The sequence below is a fragment of the Ambystoma mexicanum genome, chromosome 1p (genome assembly GCF_040938575.1).
Source record: "Ambystoma mexicanum isolate Mex_15411 chromosome 1p, UKY_AmexF1_1, whole genome shotgun sequence".
In the NCBI taxonomy this organism is placed as follows: domain Eukaryota; kingdom Metazoa; phylum Chordata; class Amphibia; order Caudata; family Ambystomatidae; genus Ambystoma; species Ambystoma mexicanum.
In genome coordinates, this window is record NC_090921.1 from 422,559,105 (window position 1) to 422,581,300 (window position 22,196).

A 22,196-nucleotide genomic window follows, 5' to 3' on the forward strand; every position below is an offset into this window, starting at 1 on the left:
TACTCTTCTGCCAGGATATTACAGTTCTGATTCTTGAGCGCGTGGTCCGAGACTCGCAGTGCGTCTGGTTTGCTCTCTTGCCAGGACTTTATCCTTTCCTGTGTGTGAGTCCCAGACTCACTGTCCTACCAGGGCTTTTCAGTTCTCTACTCACTCTTTCTTTCATCCAAGAAATAATGCTTTTCCAGTATTGGGTCACCAACCCTTTCTTAGAACTGTTTGTATTTGTATCAATCTCTCTTTCCAAGATTTGATATGATAAGATATGATATGGCATTTGTAATGCGCCTAGTTTTTCAAAGCGTGATGAGGCAAGGAAGGGGGAACAGAGGGATGACCGAGACACCTCTCTTACTAGGAGAAGTGACATTGAGTTTGCGCAAGTGCAATGGAGGGTGGAGTAAAAAAAGGGGCAGGGGAAAGGGGAGGAGGCAGTGCGGTACATGGGATAAAAACAATAACGAAGTGCGGCCAGCCGGTGCAAGGGTAAGTGGTGACAGAAGGTGTCCAAAAGTGCAGATATGGGGACTGTAGGGTTACAGATGCAGACCCAAGTACAAGGGTTGCCTGGAGGCAGTGCAGGTGTGAAACTGGGCGGGTAGGGATCTGGGCCCGAAATCAGAGGTTAACCAGGTGACCAGTGCAGTATCAGACAGGAAATCAGCAAGGGAGAGGAAGAGCGAAGGCAGAAGCCAAAAGGAAGGTCTTGAGGTGCTTGCGGAACTGTAGATGGTTCTCCTCTAGTTTCAGAGAGGCAGGGAGGCTGTTCCAGAGGGAGGCCCCAGTCGAAGAAAGAGATCTACCACCAACTCATTGCTTGGAGAAGCGACTGACCCTGTGGGATTTGGAGGTGGAGGAGCGAAGAGCTTGAGTAGGAAGGTATTTACGAAGAGAGTGTTGGAGGTATTGAGGACCCAGGCCCCAGAAGGCCTTGTGGCCAATGCACAGGGTCTTGAACTTAATCCTTGCAGCCACTGGGAGCCAATGCAGAGATTTCAGTGCTGGATAGATATGATCCCTGGGCTTGAGGTCAAGGACAAGTCTCGCAGTCCTGTTCTGGATGGGTTGGAGAGGGCGGAAAGTAGAAGCAGGCAGATTTAGAAAGAGGCTGTTGCAGTAGTCCAGCCTAGAGAGAATCGGAACTCTTTAGGCAGTGAGCTTCTGGGAGAAGGAGAGGAAAGGAATAATACCTCGGAGGAGGTGCAGTTGGTAGTTTGACTTCATAGAGATGTCAGAGATGTGAGGAGAAAAGGAGTGTGTGGAGTCGAAGATGACCCTGAGGTTCTTAGCCTCACAGGTGGGAGCCAAAGGAGGCCGGCCAGAGAGTGACAGGAAAGGAGGGTGCTGGTGTCCCAATGAGGAGAATCTCGGTGTTACTGGCATTAAGGTAGAGATCGTTGGCGGCACACCACTCCTGGATAGCAGACAGTCTGAGATGAGAGAAGGAAAAGAGGTGGCAGAGGGGAGCCTGAAAACGAGCCGAGTGTCATCCACATAGCACTGAAAGTTGGAGCAGAGTGCGGCTATAGGGTGGGCAAGAGGTGCCAGGTATTGGTTGAACAGTCAGGGAGAGACCATTTTATAACTGTTCGTATTTGTTTCCACCTCTCTTTCCAAGATTCAGGTCGCTAACCATTTCTTAACAGTTCTATTTGTGTCAATTCCTCCAATTACTTTCATTGGGCTTTCTTGCTCTGATAATGATGCGACACTCAAGTGCTCTGGTAAACCACTCGCTATGAGGGTTTACCGGGCAGCTCTAGTGTTCCTTGCGTCCTTCTGTTGTCGTCTCCTTTAGTTCGCTGACTGGGGGTGCATCCCGTTAGCCATTTGGCACCCGCTTTAACTTCCACTGCTTCTGGCGGCTTTGGCTGCCTATAGCAATAAAGCAGTGAGCTTTACTTGGCACGCTCTCTCTGCGCTCCGTTCTCGTCAGCCTCCGTGCTGTCTTCCACAGTGTGGTCGCTTCCGGCGTTCCAACCAGCATCTGCTCAAGCTGTGTTTGGCTGCAGTCTCTGCCTCTCACTCGTATTCTGTTCAGTCGTGTGTGTTTTTAAACTTCCCGGCATTAGTTAATACTTTCCAAACACTTGAATGCAGTGTTTGCTTACTGCTTCTGGTCATCCTCATTGTTCCATCCCTCTGTCTCTCGTCTCAATACAAAAAAAGGGGAGGGGGGCGAATAAGATTGCTGGTCAAGAAAACTTGGGAATTCCTTATCTGCATCACAATAAGCCATACAGCCATGTTGCAAATGCCACATGGGTGACATTAAGAATTACCTGTGAAGGTTTATTTTGATTTAGTGTTTTCCTGCCTCTGGAGTTTGTCCTCCCGCAGATAGCCACCCCCAGGGTCAGCCAGGTAGCTTCTGCCTTTCCCTGGCCACATAAGATAAGCTTCCCTCCATAGAATCAGTGATGATGTTGCTAGATTTGTAACCATAGTTACAGGCAATATTACAAGAAGTTACTAGGCAGTGTAACTGGTCATTAGTGGTGTCACAGTATTAGTTTTATGTAATTAGTTTTATGTAACGCTCACCTGTAACTCTGCGGGGACGCCTTTGAAGAACTCCCTCGAACTTCAGAGAATAACTATTCCTGTTGAAAGGATGACAAGGAAAGAACCCTCCTTAATTAGTGTTCCCTAAATAAAACTAACTCTAATAAAAACAAGAAGGGAATTAGTTAAACCAACACCAGAAAAAGCTCACCTTAAATTCTTTTTTTTGTGAGCTCTCCATCCTGCATTCATACAGGGTGCATGTCCTGAAGAGATGGTGTCGTGTGGATGCAAGGTAATAATTCTTGTAGAATGACAAAGGGCAACTAATGGCATGGGGGAAAAAGACACCCTTAATAGCAATGCCTAATATGAAATTTAACTGTGGAAGAAAAGAAAATCAATTCAGATGGTTCCTAATGAGGAAGCAACTAAAAAAGTAACTGTTAATATCAGGCAGGTGAGGCAAATAAACGGTCACAAGAAACCACTCTGTTCTGAGAAAAATCCTCAATACACTAACTTAATAGAAAGCAAACTAAAAATGGTTACCAGCTGTGTGTATAAGTACAGTGTGAAATAAAAGGCCTGCCTCAGCAATGAGAGTAATCGCAGGGGTGCGATGGAGCGCTAAAACTCGCAAGCTGAGGAAAATGGAATTGTACAGTGACGCAAAACTACCTCAGTCAACGAATGTAACACAGAAGGGTGGTGCGCTATAACTCGCACTGCTGAGGCAAATGGAAATGCAGTGACACGAAACTACCCTAGTCAATGAATCTAACACAGGAGCGCAATGGGTAAATGCACAATAAAAGGAAATGAAAACAAGTCTGTTGCTAATGATTTACTCGCAACGAAGTTCCAACTAAACAATCTGATTAAACATGGGAAAACCCTCAAAAGGTACTTGAGTGAAGAAAAGCAGAACTTCTTACGGACTTCTGAGGGGGGGAACACTGGAAATTAAAACTTGGGGATAGGAAGTGGAAAAGGGAACAGAAACTAACGGGCTATAATCAGACTATGGACGGAGGAGAAATAATCCAGGACAGGACTGAAAAAACTATGAAAAAAAGGGGCAGGCTGAAGACTCTGACTAGAATTCTGTGGAGACCATGGTGAGCGTCCGTACTGCAAGGCAGTCGGCAACGCGAAGCGCAAGTCTCCTCAGGAAACGAGTACTTGTAACAAAGGTTGCTCAAAGACTAGACCGGCAAGATTAGTTCCTGGTTGGCACCACTAGGCGGCCATTAAGGAAACACAAATTTCACATCGCTTCCTATATGGAACTTATAGGAAACTAGACCCCCTCCCAATAACAGAGCGATATTAACCCTTAAGGAACCATTGGCTTAATCAGAGAACTGGCTGGGAATCTTGACAGTACCCCCCCCTCAAAGATTTCCTTTCCGGTTTGGTAGGGTGGTTACTATGAAATCTTTTTAACAGTCTTGGGGCATGAATGTTCTCCAAAGGTTCCCAAGATCTATCAAGAGAACCATAACCTTGCCAATCGACCAGGTAAAATAATTTGTGGAGCACTATTTTGGAGTCCAAAATCTCCTTGATTTCAAATTCTGGTTGGTCGTCTTCAACTTCTACTGGAGGTGGAGCTGATGGTAAACGTGTCTCCGATTCTACTGGCTTTAATAGAGAAACATGAAAAACTGGATGGATTTGCATTTTCTTCGGAAGTGTCAACCTCATAGCCACTGGGTTAATAACGGCTTCTATGACGAATGGTCCTAGATATCTGGGAAGGAACTTCTTAGAACCTTTCAAGGCCAGGTTTCGGGAGGACAGCCAGACAGAGCTGCCAATTTGAAAACTGGGAGGAGTACTTCGATGTCGATCAGCAAACTTCTTTTGGGATTCCTAAGCGGCCGCTAAACTAGCTTGAGCCTCACTAGTTGCGGTTAAAATCTTGTCATGAAGGTTCTTGACTGCCGGCATTTCTAGTGGATCTGAAGGGTCAAATGCTGATGTTCGAGGATGTCCCCATGCAAGGTATAAAATGGCATGAGTCCAGTAAGAGAGTCGATAGAATTGTTGTAAGCGTATTCTGCCACCCACAAAATGTCCAACCAGGAGTCATTGGTCTGATGAAGCATGCAGCGTAAGTACTGCTCCAGGGTCTGATTAGTGCGTTCTGTTTGTCCATCGGTTTAAGGGGGTTTTGACTAGTGGATAATCTCACCTCAATCTGAGCCAGGTCACATTTCCTCCAGAATCTAGATACGAATTGACTACCTCTGTCAGAAACAACGATGGAAGGAAACCCATGTAGTTTAACAATATTTTCAAAAAAAAAAAACTCCTTGCCAAACCGGCAGCGGTGGGAAGCCCTTGTAGGGACACAAAGTGAGCCATCTTTCAAAATAAATCTCCCACCACAAGTATTGTGTCGTAACCCTCACATGACGGAAGATCTGTGATAAAATCCATAGATATGGTATGCCATGGATTGGGTGGAACATATCACAGTTTGAAGTAGACCGGCCGGTTTCTTCTTGGAGTTCTTGTTCTGTGCACAATTTCTGCAAGTCTGAATGAAATGAGTAACATCCTTACGCCAAGTTCGCCACCAATAATACCTTTTGATTTTCTCCAAGGTTTTGGTCACTCCGGGATGACCCTCAATGAGGGAGCCATGGTAGTTGGAAATCACTTGGTTTCTCATCGTCTCAGCAGGTAAATACATACGGTCTTGATAATAAGGCATATCATCTTGAACCCTAAATGGATCTCCTCGATTAATCCATGTTAGCAACTCTTCCTGATAAAAGTTCCTTTAACTTCCTTCTTCAGTTTCTCGAAGAATGGGTCTTCAGTGTGCAACAACCCCAGAACTCTTTCTCCAGCAATGATATTCGTGGGAGTAGGAGAAACAAATGCTTCCTCTCCATTGCCAATTCGAGATAAGGCGTTAGCCTTTCCATTACACACTCCAGGTCTAAACGTGATGATGAAATAATATTCAGCGAAGAACAAGGCCCATCGCAGTTGTCGAGCAGATTGGGACTTGACTGAACGTAAATACTGTAGGTTTCGGTGGTCAGTGAGGATGGTAATCGGGTGTTGAGCTCCCAGTAGATAGCGTCTCTATTCCTTTAGGGCACACTTGATGGCTAACAACTCTTTGTCTGTGATGGTGTAGTTGCGTTCAGCTGGAGAGAGCTTCTTAGACCAGAATGCCACCGGGTGCAAGATCTGAGTTTCAGGATTGCGTTGCGACAAGACAGCACCCATAGCAACATTAGAGGTATCAGTTTCCACGACAAATGGTAAGTCAGCTTGAGGATGTTGTAATACTGGAGCCTCAGTAAATTTGGTTTTTAGATTCTGAAAGGCCTCTTTCGCCTCCTTGGTCCATTCAAATTTTTTATATTTCTTTAGCAAGGATGTAATGGGGTGTACCAATTGGGAGAAATTGTCCACAAAGCGACGATAGAAAAGAGCAAAACCCAAAAAACTTTGGACTCATTTCACAGACGTTGGAGCGGGCCAGGTGAGTATAGCCTCCACGTTTCGCATGTCCATCTTGACCCCTTGAGAGTATAGTACAAAACTTAGAAATTCGACTTCAGGAACATGAAATGAACATTTTTCCAACTTTACAAAAAGAGAATTCCCTCGTAGCTTCTGAAGAACTGCTGTCACATGTTTCACATGTTCTTGGGGGTTCCTGGAGAAAATTAAAATGTCGTCAATATAGACCACCGCACAAACATCCAGTATTTCCCTCAAGACATTGTTCATAAAGCATTGAAATGCTGCCGGAGCATTACACAATCCGAAGGGCATCACTTGGTACTCAAATAGTCCATATTTGGTGCGAAAAGTGGTCTTCCATTCGTCACCCTCCTTTATTCGAATGAGATGGTATGCGCCTCGAAGATCTAATTTGGTAAAAATCTGGGCGCCCTTGATTTGATCCAACAAATTAGAAATGATAGGAATGGGGTACCGGTTCGTGACTGTAATCTGATTTAGAGCACGATAATCAATACAGGTCCTGAGATCTCCCTCCTTTTTCGGGACCAAAAAAAGAGGAGAGGCAGCGGGGGACTTCGAGGGCCTAATGAATCCAGTCGTTAAATACTGGTCTAGATACTTCTTCAGGTGAGCGTCCTCCTTCTCAGTTAATGAATATATTCGATTGCAAGGAATTTGTCCTCCTGGAAGTAGATCGATCTGACAGTCATAAGGGCGATGAGGAGGTAACCTCTCAGCCAATTTTTCTTCAGAGACCTCCTGGAATTTCCTATATTCAGCGGGTAGACTTCCAATTAATCCAAGGGTTGAGTCAGTAGATGATCTCTGTAGACCGGAATTCTTCTGGTTACTCATTATAGAGCAGGAGTCTTCACATTCTGCAGCAAAGGTCAGGGATCTGGAGCACCAATTTATAGTGGGATTGTGTTTCTCGAGCCAAGGCATACCTAGAATGATTTGAAATTGTGGAGCACTTATAAGGTCAAATGTTATCCTCTCTGTCTTTCCCGGCAAAGCATGATAAGGTCACCCGTGCGCTGTGTGACTGGGCCAGAAGCTAAAGGGGTACCGTCTACTGTAGTTACATTTTCAGCTTCAAACTTGTCCACAAGGGAAAGATCTAATTTGGATGCCAGTTTAGAATCCATGTAGTTCCCGATGGCACCACAATCAATGTAGGCTTGTAAAGCATGCATCTTGGTGGGCTGTTCTGGACTAAATAAGATCATTTCAAAGACAAAGTGAGAGGTCACGACTCCCTGTTTCATGCTTAAGCTGACCTCTACACTTGCCGGGCACTGGAGTTTCCCAAAATCTGATCCTTCTTCTCCTGGTTGATACCTCCAATAGGTCTTCTCGAAGGTTTTCCAGGGCAATCTTTTAGAAAATGTCCAGGTTTGCCACAGTAAAGGCACAATTGTTGACACCTTTTGTCCCTCTCAGCCTGCGAAATGGGTCCTCTGACAACCCCTAACTGCATTGGTTCCAGGCAAGTATCCGGACCAGCTCTTACTGGGTTTTCCTTGGGGCGCACAAAATAGGTTCGATTTTCGGAACGATCCACTTTTCGGTCTTGCAGACGCTGGTCTAATTGAATAGTAAGGTCAATAAACTCAGCAATACCATCGGGCGGATTGACTACCTGAGCCAAAACATCCTTTAATTCACCGCGCAACCCTTTATGAAATAAGGTTGTTCTTTTGTCATTGGGCCAATTGGACTCTGCCACTAATCTATTGAAAGTTGCCACATAAGCCAACAATTCTTGGTTTCCCTGTCAGAGAGAGAGTAGCTCATTATCTAGGGCCTGACCCTGGGTATGTCGTGCGAATAATTTTTCCATTTCCTTCTGGAAATCTTGGAGATTCCTCAAGATTGGGTTGTCTCTATTGACTACGGGAATGGACCAATCAGCAGCATAACCACCCAAGTAAGATAAAATAAAGGCTACCTTGGCCTGATCAGTGGGGAAGACTCCTGGACGACAGAGGAAATGTAACCTACACTGATTCATAAAGACAGCAAACTTCTTGGAATCCCCCAAAAAAACGCTCAGGAGGAGCTAAAGGAATGTTTCCGGGAACTATTACTTGGACTGGAGCAAGGGGTGCAGCTGTGATAGGGGCTGATGGATTAGCTGCGGGTAAGGGAACTTGACCAGCCTGTGTTTGAAAGAGTTGGCGTGCCAATTCGTCAGTACGGTCCCTATTAACCACCAACTCCCTGCGCAATGCACTAGTTTCAGAACGGGCGGCATGAACTTCCGCTCTTAACTCCCCCAATAACTGGGCCAACTGATCCACCTCAGGAGTCTCCATGGCGCCCAGGCAGAGATTTTCAAAATGGCGGCTTCGCGTTCTGTAACGCTCTTCTGTAAATCTGCGGGGACGCCTTTGAAGAACTCCCTCAAACTTCAGAGAATAACTATTCCTGTAGAAAGGATGACAAGGAAACAATCCTCCTTAATTAGTGTTCCCTAAATAAAACTAACTCTAATAAAAACAAGAAGGGAATTCGTTAAGCCAACACCAGAAAAAGCTCACCTTAAATTCTTTTTTTATGAGCTCTCCATCCTGCTTTCATACAGGGGCGCATGTCCTGAAGATATGGTGTCGTGTGGATGCAAAGTAATAATTCTTATAGAATGACAAAGGGCAACTAATGGCATGGGGGAAAAAGACACCCTTAATAGCAATGCCTAATATGAAATTTAACTGTGAAAGAAAAGAAAATCAATTCAGATGGTTCCTAATGAGGAAGCAACTAAAAAGTAAGTAACCGTTAATATCAGGCAGGTGAGGCAAATAAACGGTCACAAGAAACCACTCTGTTCTGAGAGAAATCCTCAATAGACTAACCTAATAGAAACCAAACTAAAAATGGTTACCAGCTGTGTGTATAAGTACAGTGTGAAATAAAAGTCCTGCCTAAGCAATGAGAGTAATCACAGGGGTGGGATGGAGCGCTAAAACTCGCAAGCTGAGGAAAATGGAATTGTAGAGTGACCTGAAACTACTTCAGTCAATGAATGTAACACAGAAGCGCGTTGTGCTATAACTCGCACTGCTGAGGCAAATGGAAATGCAGTGACACGAAACTACCCCAGTCAATGAATCTAACATAGGAGCGCAATGGGTAAATGCACAATAAAAGGAAATGAAAACAAGTCTGTTGCTAATGATTTACTCGCAACGAAGTTCCAACTAAACAATCTGATTAAACATGGGAAAACCCCGAAAAGGTACTTGAGTGAAGAAAAGCAGAACTTCTTACGGACTTCTGAGGAGGGGAACACTGGAAATTAAAACTTCGGGATAGGAAGTAGAAAAGGGAACAGAAACTAACGGGCTATAATCAGACTATGGACGGAGGAGAAATAATCCAGGACAGGACTGAAAAAACTATGGAAAAAAAGGGGCAGGCTGAAGACTCTGACTAGAATTCTGTGGAGACTGCGGTGAGCGTCCATACTGCAAGGCAGTCAGCAACGCGAAATGCGAGCCTCCTCAGGAAACGAGTACTTGTAACAAAGGTTGCTCAAAGACTAGACCTGCAAGATTAGTTCCTGGTTGGCACCACTAGGCGGCCATTAAGGAAACACAAATTTCACATGTCTTCCTATATGGATCTAATAGGAAACTAGATCCATATAGGATCCAGGAGCCAGAGAACTGGCTGGGAATCATGACATTTTATGACGGTACGATAACCTTCTTGCCAAATGACGGTATATCATGGTTATCGTGGTATAGCAGGTGGAGTTAACTAATCTTAACAAATATTTTCTAAAAGGCCATAAATTGGCAGATTTATCATTACAAACAAAACCAGGTACCCAGGGCCAGAATTGGACTTTTCAACATACTTTCCACTGAAATGCCTTGCTTCCACCAAACACAAACACACGTGTGGAGAGGGGGAGGGGGCCCTGCGGCAACTGGCAAAGCAAACTGAATAGCTTTTCTTAAGTGGTCATTTAGGCTTTTTGCTCCCCCACTGTCTACTGGTGAAGATCTTGATACCCTTATGCCACAGATCAATGGAGACTGATGGTAGTATCCGCTTGTGTGCATACACACACACACACGCACTCTCTTTACGTTACAGCCTTTAGTTTATTTGCGGGCCAAAAGGTGTTCAGTAATCACGGACATTTTACCCTTTGGTATGGCAGCAGGGAATACGGACAGATGAGTGAATTTCGCAGTGTGACTTATTATATGTAAATTCAATGATAGAACCAGGGAAATCCCCCATTGCCATATGTTTAGGGAACATTATCCATTATAAATATATAAACCCCAAAGCCGCCACCCCAAAGTAAACCCTTTTCCTTCTTGGCACTGTATCTATTCTTCCTATTGCTAATATATTGATTTTGTGTCAGGCACGTGTGGTTTATGGAATGCATTAAAAACTGCTCCAACTGAAACTACTTGGCAGACGGCACATCCAACAGTGCAAGACCAAGACTGCGCAGCACTTGGTTACTGCAGCCTTTCCAAATCAGATTGAAAAGCACACTTAACGGTATAAACAATGTGACGGTTATTATTGTTCAATTAAGCGGTTCACGGTATCTTTAATGGTATACCGTTGTACCGTTGCATCCCTACTGGTCATAGTACAAGGCAGCAACACCGGTTGTACTCACTACACCACCGTGACCAAGCAGTTCCAGCTGGACTGGCCCTTTGGAGGTGGGGCCAAGCCTGATGTGCATATGGTCTTTCCGACTTGGCAGGTGAAGGATGGTCTGGAAGGTTTCCCAGAGCAATTGTCAGAGGTTTAAGATTAATTCTTAATCTTCCAGCCATCACCTCTTTGTTTTTCACCACCATTATAGGGCATTTGCAAATTAGCAACATGGAAGTTGCTAAAGTTGTGCAGCAGACACTACTGTCTGGACAGATTGAACGTTTTGTTGAGGCAAGCAATGCAGACAAACCTCCTCAACTAATACCAAACTATGGCCCCACCTTTATAGCTTGCTACTCTGTTATTTCAATTCAATAAGCATGTGAATCTTTAAAAGATGCATCCAATACAAGCGAGCGATTATCCAGGCCAAAGCCTCCTCGTTCAACACAAGAATAGCCAACGTCAACTCAGACTCAAGACAATTATTCACCATCCTTAGAGAGCTGGAAACTCCAGTCCCTCAAGTCTCCACCGTCATTAAAGACCCAGCCTGGTGTGCATGAATACAGAATGCTCTACTCTCAAAAATCTGTCAGCTGCAGACTAAAATACTTGCCAAACAAAATAGTCTCCCTCACTCACACCGAATTCCAAAACACCTCCCCCACCAACTGCAAACATCCCAGGAACTCCTCTATTTAGTTTCAACATCACCATTCAGGACACTCTGCATAGCCTTAAAAGCCTAAAACCTTCAAAAAGTAAAGGGGACCTCTGCCAAGACCCCCTCGTCAAAGACTGTGCAGAAGCTTTAGCCCCGTTCATCACGGCTTTCAGCAATTCCTCCTTTTCAACAGGCATTGTATCGTCCAGCCTCAAAGATGCATGTGTCCTACCCCTCCTCAAAACACCCACATAGACCCTACTTTACCCTATAACTGCAGGCCCATCACTACAGTCCCCTTCCTACTAAAAATCCTCGACAGAGCCGCATATGTCCAATTCCAACATCATCTTGAATCTAACCACATCCTTGGAGCCTCCCAATCCGGCTTCCACCCAGGCCATGGCACAGAGTCTGTGCTCCTAGACCTTAAGAACCAAATGGACGAAATCCAGGATAAGGGAAATCCACCCTACTGTTACTACTTGACCTATCTGCGGCTTTTGACCTGGTTGACCATAGTATTCTATGACATCACCTCACCTCGGCAGCCTCTATCTCCCCAAAAGCAGTTTCTTGGATCACTTCCTTCCTAGATGGCAGAGGTATGAAAGTTTTCTCCAACAACGCCTTGTCTGAACCCTCACCTATCAGATGTGGAGTCCCCCAAGGGTTATGTGACTGTTCAGCCCTTTACAACATATTCCCCAAGCCTCTTTTCGACCCCTAGACTCACAAGGTATACTATACAACAACTATGCCGATGACACCCAAATTCTTCTCTCTGTGCCTCTTAGGATAACGGCGCTGCCATGCTAAGCTCCACATAGTCCACCATCCAAGCATGGATGGCAACCCACTGCCTCTGCCTCAACGATGAGAAGACCAAACTTCTCACCGTGGGTCGCCCCTCTGTGTTAAAGTCTCGGCCCAGAATACTCTTCCTTTAACATCAATGGCACTAACATATGTCTCGCCTGCAGTGAAAACTCTCGAAATGTAGCTTGACTCCACCCTTTCCTTAAACCACCAAGTTAATGCTATAGCCTCCTCAGCCACTTACTCCACCAAACTATTCAATGCTGCCAGAACCTCTCTCACAACAGACAGCTGTCTAATGATTGCGCGTGCTGTGGTCGGCACAAGGCTGGACTACTGCAGCATACTTTTCACCGGCACCTCTGCTCACAGCATACAAAAGCTACAGACTATACAAAATAATGCCCTACGCGCTGCACTGAACATCCCCAGATCAGAACAAATATCTGCAAACCGAAGAGCAGTACACTGGTTCCCCATCAAAGAAAAAATTCTATTCAAGACGCTTGCCATCCCACACAGATGCATCTCCAATGACTCCTCCTCTTATCCTACCCATAAAATCACAAAGAATCGGACAACTCGACCCATCAGAACAACTTCTTCAACAACACTAATTTGCTTAGGACAATGCTTGCTCCAACTTTCCCCATATGAACTCTTCAGAAGACGGCTTTGAAAAAATAATTGCAGGCACTTTGATTGCAAAGTTTGAGGCTTGATTAAAGTGAGCTCAAAGAGTACCCAGTGGGTGGTGTTTTGGGCAGAGATGGGCAGGAATTACCTTGGGGATTAGCATGGCCATGGCTAGTCAATGGTTGGGCAAAATACCTACAAGGTTTGTGCCACTCCTCCTATGGCATTTCGCCCCATCTGTACGCAGATGTTCCTACTTATAGGTGGTGCTATATCTCAAAATAAAAAGACCTTAATGTTGGGTATATATTTGATGTTATGTTAATCTACATGTATTGCTATTAGAAAAATGTTTTTTTTAATTTTGGAAAATAAATAGTAGTACTAAGAAGGCCTATGTCGCATAATACCCTTGGAGAAGCAACATTGCTGCTATTGTAAGTAGCTCGTACTTTCTCAGACTCAAAAATATGTTTTAATCTGCTCTGTCAGTTAATCGATAATATGATGCAATACGGAAACGTGCAGTAATGAGGAAACCTCAGTTGACGGAGCTCATGTTCTTCTCCCTACAAAACCACTATTCCTGTACATTGAAGGTCCACGCTCAACCCCTATATTATGTATTTTGTGTAAAACCAGATATTGTTCCTGAGTTATTTATTCAGATAGTTCATAAAAACATACATTTCTCATGTTGCCTTGTTACATGTTATTTTGTATTGCCCTCTTTCTGATGAAACAATTAATGTTAATCCATAAAAACAGAGTTAATGATTTACTATTTTCTTTCCACAGCTTATAGAAAGGATACGGACGTTGTCACAGCTGCTGTACAGCCTCCAGGTACGATTGTCCATTAGTATTTGTTCTGCACTAGGTGCGTTAAAAATGCATCACAGTTCAGATATGTTTGTAGCTAGAGGAACATTGAAGCATTTACTTTTTAATCCAGCTCTCCCTCCTTTGCAACATGTTTGGTATACCTACAACGCAGGCTGGATCAGGAATGGTTTTAAAAAAGAATTCTGTAACTTCAAAACATTTGAATAATGTCTACCTATTTGAGACGGTTTCCATCAACAAGCCCTGTCCCCCATCCTTGAGTCACACACTGTCCCCACCTGGTTGCTCTGGTGAACAATATTGAAAGTTCTATCCTTTGTGAAATAGCCGGGTGCCCATCAAGTTAGTCTCAGCTCTCAAAATGTGTACTGTGATTCAGGGGTCAGACGTGGCTCTGATTAGCTGGCATCAGAGTAAAATTATGCACAGAAACACACACATTAAAATATGCTATACGTAATATACTTAAAAATGTATAATTTTGTTTAATATTGCATTATGATTAAAACACACAGTAAAATGTTTTCTTATAGACAACAAGCCAAGTAATTGTGAAAAACGCAACAATGGGTTAGACTTTGGTTCCAACCCACTCCATATTGAGAACTGCCCCAAAAAGGTAGCACTAGGCCTGTGTATGGTTCCTAGAAGAGGGAGAAAGATGTTTAACCCATATAGGAAATGAACACAAAGGACCAACAAAGAGCAGAGAAAAACAATCTTAGCGCTGACCGTGAATAGTTCCCACTTCGCCCCACAGAACACATAGCACAAATGTAACTACAATTTGTGAGAGTAATACCATTATTTCCTATAGAAAAGAGAGAACTGCAGTGATTGATTTTACTAATATCCGTATAAAATCACTGGTTGTTTCTAAAGCTCCAGGGCCTCGAGGGCGGACCAGTTAAACATGTCTAAATCCAGGTAAGTAACTAAGTCAGTTTTCAGGAGTTTACAATCTTTCCACCATTCTCCCACAGGGATCAAAGAGAGATACCGAACAGGCCTGTCGTGGCTGTTATGTTAGATTATTTATATTGCGCAACCAACGCCCGAGTGTATGAGGGCGCATAAACCAAGAACACAATACAACCAGCATGAGCCGGAAAGAAGGGCAATAGACAGAATGGTTATCAAAGAGGGTTACTGAAACAGATAGGTCTTGAGCTTTTGCTTAAATAGATCTTTGGAGGCAGCCAGACTGATGCAGAGAGTGAGAGCATTCCATGCAGTTGATGCATCTGTGGGGAAGGCACCTTTACCCACCATAGCCAGTTTGATTCTTGGAACCAGCGATAGATTGCGGTCACTAGGTCTCAGCTGTCTAGTGGTTTGCCTTTTGTGAAGAGTTTCTGATAGGGCTTTTTCCTGTCAGTCATATGTGATGGCCAGAAGACGGAATGTGTGCTCTCCTGTCAAGACCAACCACTGCCCTAACCGTGCTGTTCTGAATAACTTGAAGCCTCCTTTGGTCATCCCGACTAAGAGGCTGCCACAATAGGCAATTTTGGAGCCAATCATGGCTCTGGCTAGTGTAACACTACTCTTTTTGGACACAAAGTGCGCATCTGGAAGAGAAGTCTGACAAAATATGTAGAGGCTGACGCCAGGCCATTAACTTGCATCCACATATTTAAAGTTTGCTCCAGAAAAACTCCTAGGGTTTTTACTTTTTTCAATGTAGCAATGTTACAATTTTAGTATGTGAGCCTATGACCATCAGCTCGGTCTTGTCTTCATTCAAGGCCAAGCCAGGTCTGGATGAATTCATAGACTTGTTGATTTCGCATCCTTCCTATAGACACCCTAAGTTTGCCACTTTCTGAACTCTCTTGGTCAATACAGCATGGTTGACCAAGTTGAATGCTGCTGACAAATCTATATATTTGACCTTTATGTATTGAAGGATAGGTGACTTCAGGGCCAGCAAAGCTGTTTCAGTTCCATAACCGGGCCTGAAACCAGATTGCCATTTATTTAGGATATTATTTTTAGACTAATGTGCTTCAATTTGGTCATAGGCCACACTCTCCAGCATTTTCAAGAGAAACAGTGCATTTGTGATTGGCCTATAGTTGGTGGCAATGAAAGGGTCGATTTTAGTTTTTTTGAGCAAAGGCCTGAACCGCGCAGTCTTGAGTTCTGTTGGCACATGATTTTCTAGGAAGGAGCAATTAACCCATTTCGTGATGGTACTAATGAGTGGCAGAAGGACCAGCCTTTACAGTTATGGCAGGGCATACTACATCTTTACACTTGACAGGTTGAAGCTTTTTCACAAGGTCTTCAATTTCTGCTTCTGACATGGATCTAAAATGGCTTCTGTCTCCTTTACTAAACAGTCTGTAGAGTTAATATTACTTGTGTTAATGTCAATTGTTACCACATTAAGAGCCTTTCTTTTGAGTTTTATATTTTTTTTGCTTTTCCTGAGTTTATCAAAGATAGCGTTTTGTATGGTGGTACACTAAACACTATCTTTGACCGGTCCTGTTTACTCTTTAATACAAGGCTGCGCTAATTCCTTAAGAATAGAATCGTAAACAACTCTTGTGTCGTGTTCAGCGTTTCATACATAACATTTTTTGCATCCAAGACCGCACCTTTGTATAATTTAGCCATTTTTGGTATTCAACCTAATCCTTGCTATAACCCAATAGCTTCCATGCCTCGAAACATTTGCGTTTAATGGACTTAGGTGTCTTTAACTAAGCTGAAACTAATGATTCCTTTTTTTGTTGTGAATTACTGTGTGGGTTTTCATCAGTGCAACTGCATTTACAGCTTTTGTCATAATATCAGTATATGCGTTAACTATCTCTGTGGCAGAACCACATTCAGAAGTATATGTTGCCAACAGGGATAGGAAGCATTCCAGAGCTTCAGGTGTCAATTTACGTGTGTTTCTGGACGTGATCCATACACTGGGTGCCTGTTCAGCCTTAAGTTTAGTTGGTATACTTCCATGAATGAGTAGTCTGACCAGGGACAGGGCAAAAGAATAGGATTACTGCAGGAAATGTTACCCAGCGCAATCCAATCAAGTGTGTGCCCCTTGTCCTGTGTCACCTTGTGCACTACTTGTCAGAGTCCCAATTCTGTTACTGCTGTTTCCAAGGCAGTTGCAGTTTGATCAGTCTCATTCCGTCCCCCCACCAAAGATTAAAAATCACCCATAAGGATGTTTCTGGTATTTGGTTTGGCCAAAGGTAAAAGCAAAGCCGTGAGTTGAGCAATGAAATCTGGCATGGGGTTAGAAGGTCTAGACGAGAATTACATTGAAATTGATAATATCATTAGTACGCTGTTTAATCCGATTGGGCCTATTAGATCTACCTCCCAGACCTTCAGTGTCTTTCTACAAATCATAGCAACTCCTCCACCGTTGCCGGTCTGCCTGTCAATCCTAAATATGTTATATCCTACAGGAACAGCTAATAATAGACATGTCCCTGCTGCATCATGCAGCCAGCTTTCTGTAATAGCACAAAGGTCAAGATTATGTTCTAGGACATAGTCTGCGACTTCAGCGGCATGTTTTACCAGAGACCTAGTGTTTCGTAACACCATTTTAAGTATATGTGGTTGACTGGTGTCTACTAACATACTCTGGTTATAGACAGCTTGTGTCATGGTGCTGATTTCCAAACATTATTGCTGTCAGCTTGCAACTTTATAGATAATTCTTGTAGGGTGGTATTACCCTTATCTAACCCAATATGTTGTATGTCCATGTTGAGGGGGAGATGTTTGGCTTCAGTCAGAGCAGAGGGGTCTTGTGTATTAACCTGAACATCTTCCTCCTGAGCTGGGCTCATGTCACATGCATCCTGCCTATACTTTGCAGTAATATCTTGGAAGTAGGAGAGGCGAATGTAGGTGGTGATTTAAGAAGCATTTTCTCCCTCACCAAGTGGCTTCTAACTGATGCATAATGGATGCTTACCGAGTGGCTGGAACCCCTACAATAGGGAGCGCAAATGCGGACATACACGAACCGGCCTAGACCGGCTAGACTGAAGTGCTTAAGTCAATAGAAATACTATCTGGAACTACAGGAAAGCTGGGGAATGTAGTTTCCAACCAATGAGCACAATATAATGAAATGTACGTAAATGTGCAACGAGGAACAGAAGCACAATGAAATAAAAAGGTACTGGAAGCTATAATAACTTGATTAAAAGTTAGAATTCAATTTCTAATGGTGTGTTTATCTAAAATACAAGTATAAACTGACAATGTCAGACTTCGAATTTTTTAATATAAAAGATACAGATTCAATGTAAAAGTAAACAATAACAAAGGCACTTTCAACAACTATCAAAATGCAAAGAAAGCGTGCACAAGAATCCTTATAGCGGGTGTGGGAGGAAAGCAACCATCCATATGGGGGGGGGGGCCTAAGGATCCTTAAATACGGGTTTCAGCCCAAGATTAAAAACAAGCGAGCCAGGGAGAGTTAGCTCAAGGCCTGCTCTTTCCAGCAGAGATCAGTTGTACAGAGGGGCTGGAAAAGACCACTGTTCACAGACACAGGCGACCTTAGACAAAGAAACAAACTATGGGATCGGTGTTTAAGGGCCCAGACGTAGGAACTCACAGCCGTGTCCGCTGACAAAACGGCTATGGTTCGTATAGTGCACAGGTAGGTTCTCCTATTGAGATTTGGTCTGGCTAGTGGCAGTTGGGTGTCTGGGTGGAGTGCCTTGAAACCATGACCCAGCCCGGACCGGTACAATGAAAAAGGCACCAAGACTGATGGCCCACTAGGTGAAGAGCACTGCAGCAACGATGATGGCACAAACAGCACCTTGCAGGATGCAACAAGGGTTCCAGGTTTGCTCTGTGGAGAAGGAGGGTGCTACCTGCCAGCAAGAAAACTGTTCCATGAAGATGACCATGGCTTCAGCTCGGTCACAGCAACTGTCAACGAGGAAGAGTTCAGCAAGGATCCCCCGTCCAAATAACAATAAGGACTGCAAGAAGCAAAGGCGTAACCCAGCAAAGGATACAACAAGCAAGAAAAGGCAGGTAGCAAAGAACAGAGGGTCCAAGGTATTGCCCTCTTTTGCTGAATGCCATTTTCACAGAATTTCTTTTTGCTGCACTTTTTGCTGCTGTTATTTTACCGCAAGAATATACTTTGTACGGTTTGGTAAAGTATAGTAGAAAATGTAAGAAATCAATTTTTGTTTTGTTTTTCTTTTTCATAGCCCCCCTAACATTTTGATGACTTTTTGCTGTCCTCACTTATTTTTGCTACAGTGAGACTTTTCCCAAATCTCACTGAAGGACCGCATCTGCATTTTGTATGTGCTGTTCCATGAGGCTTCCAGAGTAGGGATACTGCCAGCCATAGACTGGTAGCAGTTGTTTATTTTTATTTTGATAGTACCACATTGTAGTCATTTTACCACTTGGTAGCAACTTGCTTCCTTAAAAGGAGCAAAAATGGCTACCATGTTGTTGAAGTCCATTTTCATTTTTGCTTTTCTTGTATTTTTTTACATTGAGAATTGCCATTATGGCCGTTTTGCCCAAGTGAGCTCTGACTCAGAACTCGCACAAGCTTTTTTGTGTGACTGGGATCTTGCTTAGGCTGGATGACGGTGTACTAGACAGCCTAATCCTCATCCATGTGTATGCCAGCGAACATAAAGTTTGGCTAGCCTCCACTGATTGGCTGGCCACCAAAAACGTGGTGCTCAGGTGTTGATTGGATGAATTGGGGTCCCTCCCATTCGTGTGTATTACTGTCTGGTTGGTGGTATCTGAAGCTATTGAATAGAACGTACCTAAATCTAGGTATTCATGAGAACATTGAGATGAGGCATCAATGATGACTCCTTGCTGAATCTGTTCTACTGACTACTAAATCCTCTCAGAACAAAGCACTGTCTCTCTGTCGAGAATCATGCATCATACTCTTCTTCACTCTGATGCTGTGGTAACAACTGGTCCTCCTAGATTACCGAAACATGTCATGTGTGCTCCCCTAGTAACTCTGGCACTGTGTCCTCCACTGGAAAAGATTAGGGAAGTCCCCACTGGAAACGTTACAGCCCTATTGCTGTTCAAACTGCATGCTTAATAATGAGAGGGCCTGCTCTGGGTATCAGCAGCTGTTCTTCATTGGGTAACATTTCTGTGTCCTGTGTGTGTTGCAGAACATCTTCAGATCTATTTTAAAGGGTAACTATTTTGCTTCCTTGCTGCCACCAAAGGGAACAGTAATTCATGGGACGTTTCGTGTTGGTCCTCCAACCTCGTGGACCTTCTCATTGCTCTGCCATCTCGCCCAAAACACTGGCCAGTTGTAGAATAAGCCTACAGGCACTTTGGCACAGAGACTTTAGGTGACACACTTTCATCAGTATTTCTAAAGGAACTACACAGCTACGCTCAGGTCATTGTGTGAAAGGAATCTGTGTTCAAATAAAACAAACCCACATACAGTCAACTAGTACATCTGAACTGCATGCACCAAACTCAACAGCGAAGCTATATAGCATTCGCTTTCTCTTCCTACAAACGTAACTGTTCTTTTTAAGATCCATCATAGTGCCTGGAGACCAGGGAAATGGCAGACATATATTACCTAGATGTTTCTAGAATGTTACTTGGATGTATGAGTATCATTTGATGACCTATCATAGACTATCACCTGGCAATAAAGCTGCAAAAACAATTGCTGCCAAATGGTAAGTTTTTTGTACCTCCAAGACTTGCTAAATGTCAACTATTAAAGTTCCCCAAACGATTTCCTTATTCCACCAGCTACATAGGCATGGTCGGATTTCCGTAAACATCTCTCTATGTAAGTCAGCCAATTGGCCCCCTCCTCATGTTTTTTGTATTTTGTTAATGAATCTTCTAGGGAAGTTGCTCTTCTAGCCTGGACGTTTTACACTAACCTTTCATTTGAACCCAGGCCAGGCATATCTCCTCCTCTCAGTTTATTTGGTCCTTGTTAAGGAGGAGAGAGCAGGACAAAGAGGAAGATAAAAATTACTTTTGTGGTGATTCTGGTAGTCTAGTCCTTGATTTCCGTCCTTCACAATGGGAGTTTGGGGAGAAGGAAGAGCAGGGACTGAAGAATCAACTTGATGGCAATTTCAACTTTTATTTACAAATTAGGTACACTGAGTTGAAATATGTATTCATTATGGAAAGTGGCGAGTAACCACAGACCCACACAGTAGATTACAAACACTGACCACTTTCCAACCTTTACTTTCTCTTCTCTAATGATCAACTGTGTGTGGCCTTGTGTTGTGATGTGATCTGCTTTGTGGATGCCGATTTGTGTATGTGTGTGTGTGTGGATTCCTGCCCTGTAACTTAAGGTACTTATGTAATATCTTAATAAATGAATATCCTTTACAACAAGCTGGTCTTCCATGTAGGAATGTCATGGACAAAAATTGATTTTCTTTTCCTGTTGTGGAAGTTTGCATTTTTTGTACATTCTGCATTATCACAAACTGCATGTTGTGTTTCGTTAAGCCTTCAAATGTATTTATTGTGCATTTGTAAGGCGCTTATTCAAAGCGCCCGAGTTTCATAAACAAGAGAGCAATTATTAGTCCTATGTACTCAGATTTCTTTATTTTATGTTTTTACAATCCAGTGCTGCTAAGAGATGTTGTCAATCAGGGGACCACGTTGCAGACTGGGGTGAAATTGTTTTCTCTTAATGAACCTTATCTGCCAAAATTGTCCATAGAAGTGATTCAGTTTATAGTCTACTCTTTTTAAAGAGACCTCAATCACAGTTTAATAGACTATGAATTGTGATGAATCTGATGATGTCATCACTCCTTTCCCTGGGATATCCTCTCCTCACATGGCCAGGGGACGGCAGCCTCTACCTGATCCTGATCCCGGGGGTGGCAATTTGAGGGAGGATCACATGCGGGAGATGCCCCTGCCTTTTGACATTGCATCATCAGATGAACCAGAATATCCCCCTTTGCCTTTTAAGGATATTGTCTCAATCCCTCATGCCCTAATGGCATCCTGCGATTATTCCCTTCAGCAACCTGACAATCATTTTGACCATGTTCCTCAATATCAGAGAGCAAAGAACAGAACAGAACAAGAACTAGGACTAGGAAGAGGCAAGGAGAAATTAAGATTACTCCTAATGTGAACCAAAGTCAACAGTCTAGTTGTTGGAAGAATGCAATTGGCCCAACATGGTTTAAAACCATACTGTGAAAAGAAGCTTGCAGTTTGTCTCCTAACCCAGCTGGGGTGAGGCCTGCTGAGGAAAGAAACCAGAACGACTGCGGCTGGCAACACAGTTGTGCTGTTTCCGACGCAGGTCTGAATGACCAAGGGAAGCGGACGATCCTGCTGAGGCTTGAGTGCGAAGTCTGGAGACGCTCACAGGTTTGAGCACAGTCATCAAGACGCTGGGAAGAGAGGATGCTGCCAAGGGGAGCCCGGAGGCGTGGTGAAACTAAGAGCTCCATGGACCCAACGACGAGTCGCAGACTGACGCGGGAGACACAAAGGACCCCAAAGCCGCTACTGAGTACCAGTGATCCCGATGAGAGGGAAAAGGGCAGCCAATGCGCTT

The 22,196-nt window shown here is 43.7% G+C and overlaps 1 protein-coding gene across 5 annotated transcripts in view; it reads left to right on the plus strand.

Annotated features, from left to right (window-relative positions):
• The window catches only part of ARHGEF18 (Rho/Rac guanine nucleotide exchange factor 18), a 1,645,252-nt gene that overhangs the window by 1,443,303 nt on the left and 179,753 nt on the right, over positions 1-22,196 (plus strand). For all 5 annotated transcript variants that reach the window (XM_069649229.1, XM_069649230.1, XM_069649231.1 and 2 more), the window contains one exon: positions 13,562-13,609. In XM_069649229.1, the coding sequence (XP_069505330.1) occupies positions 13,562-13,609 (48 nt within the window). The remainder of the gene's footprint in view (positions 1-13,561; positions 13,610-22,196) is intronic.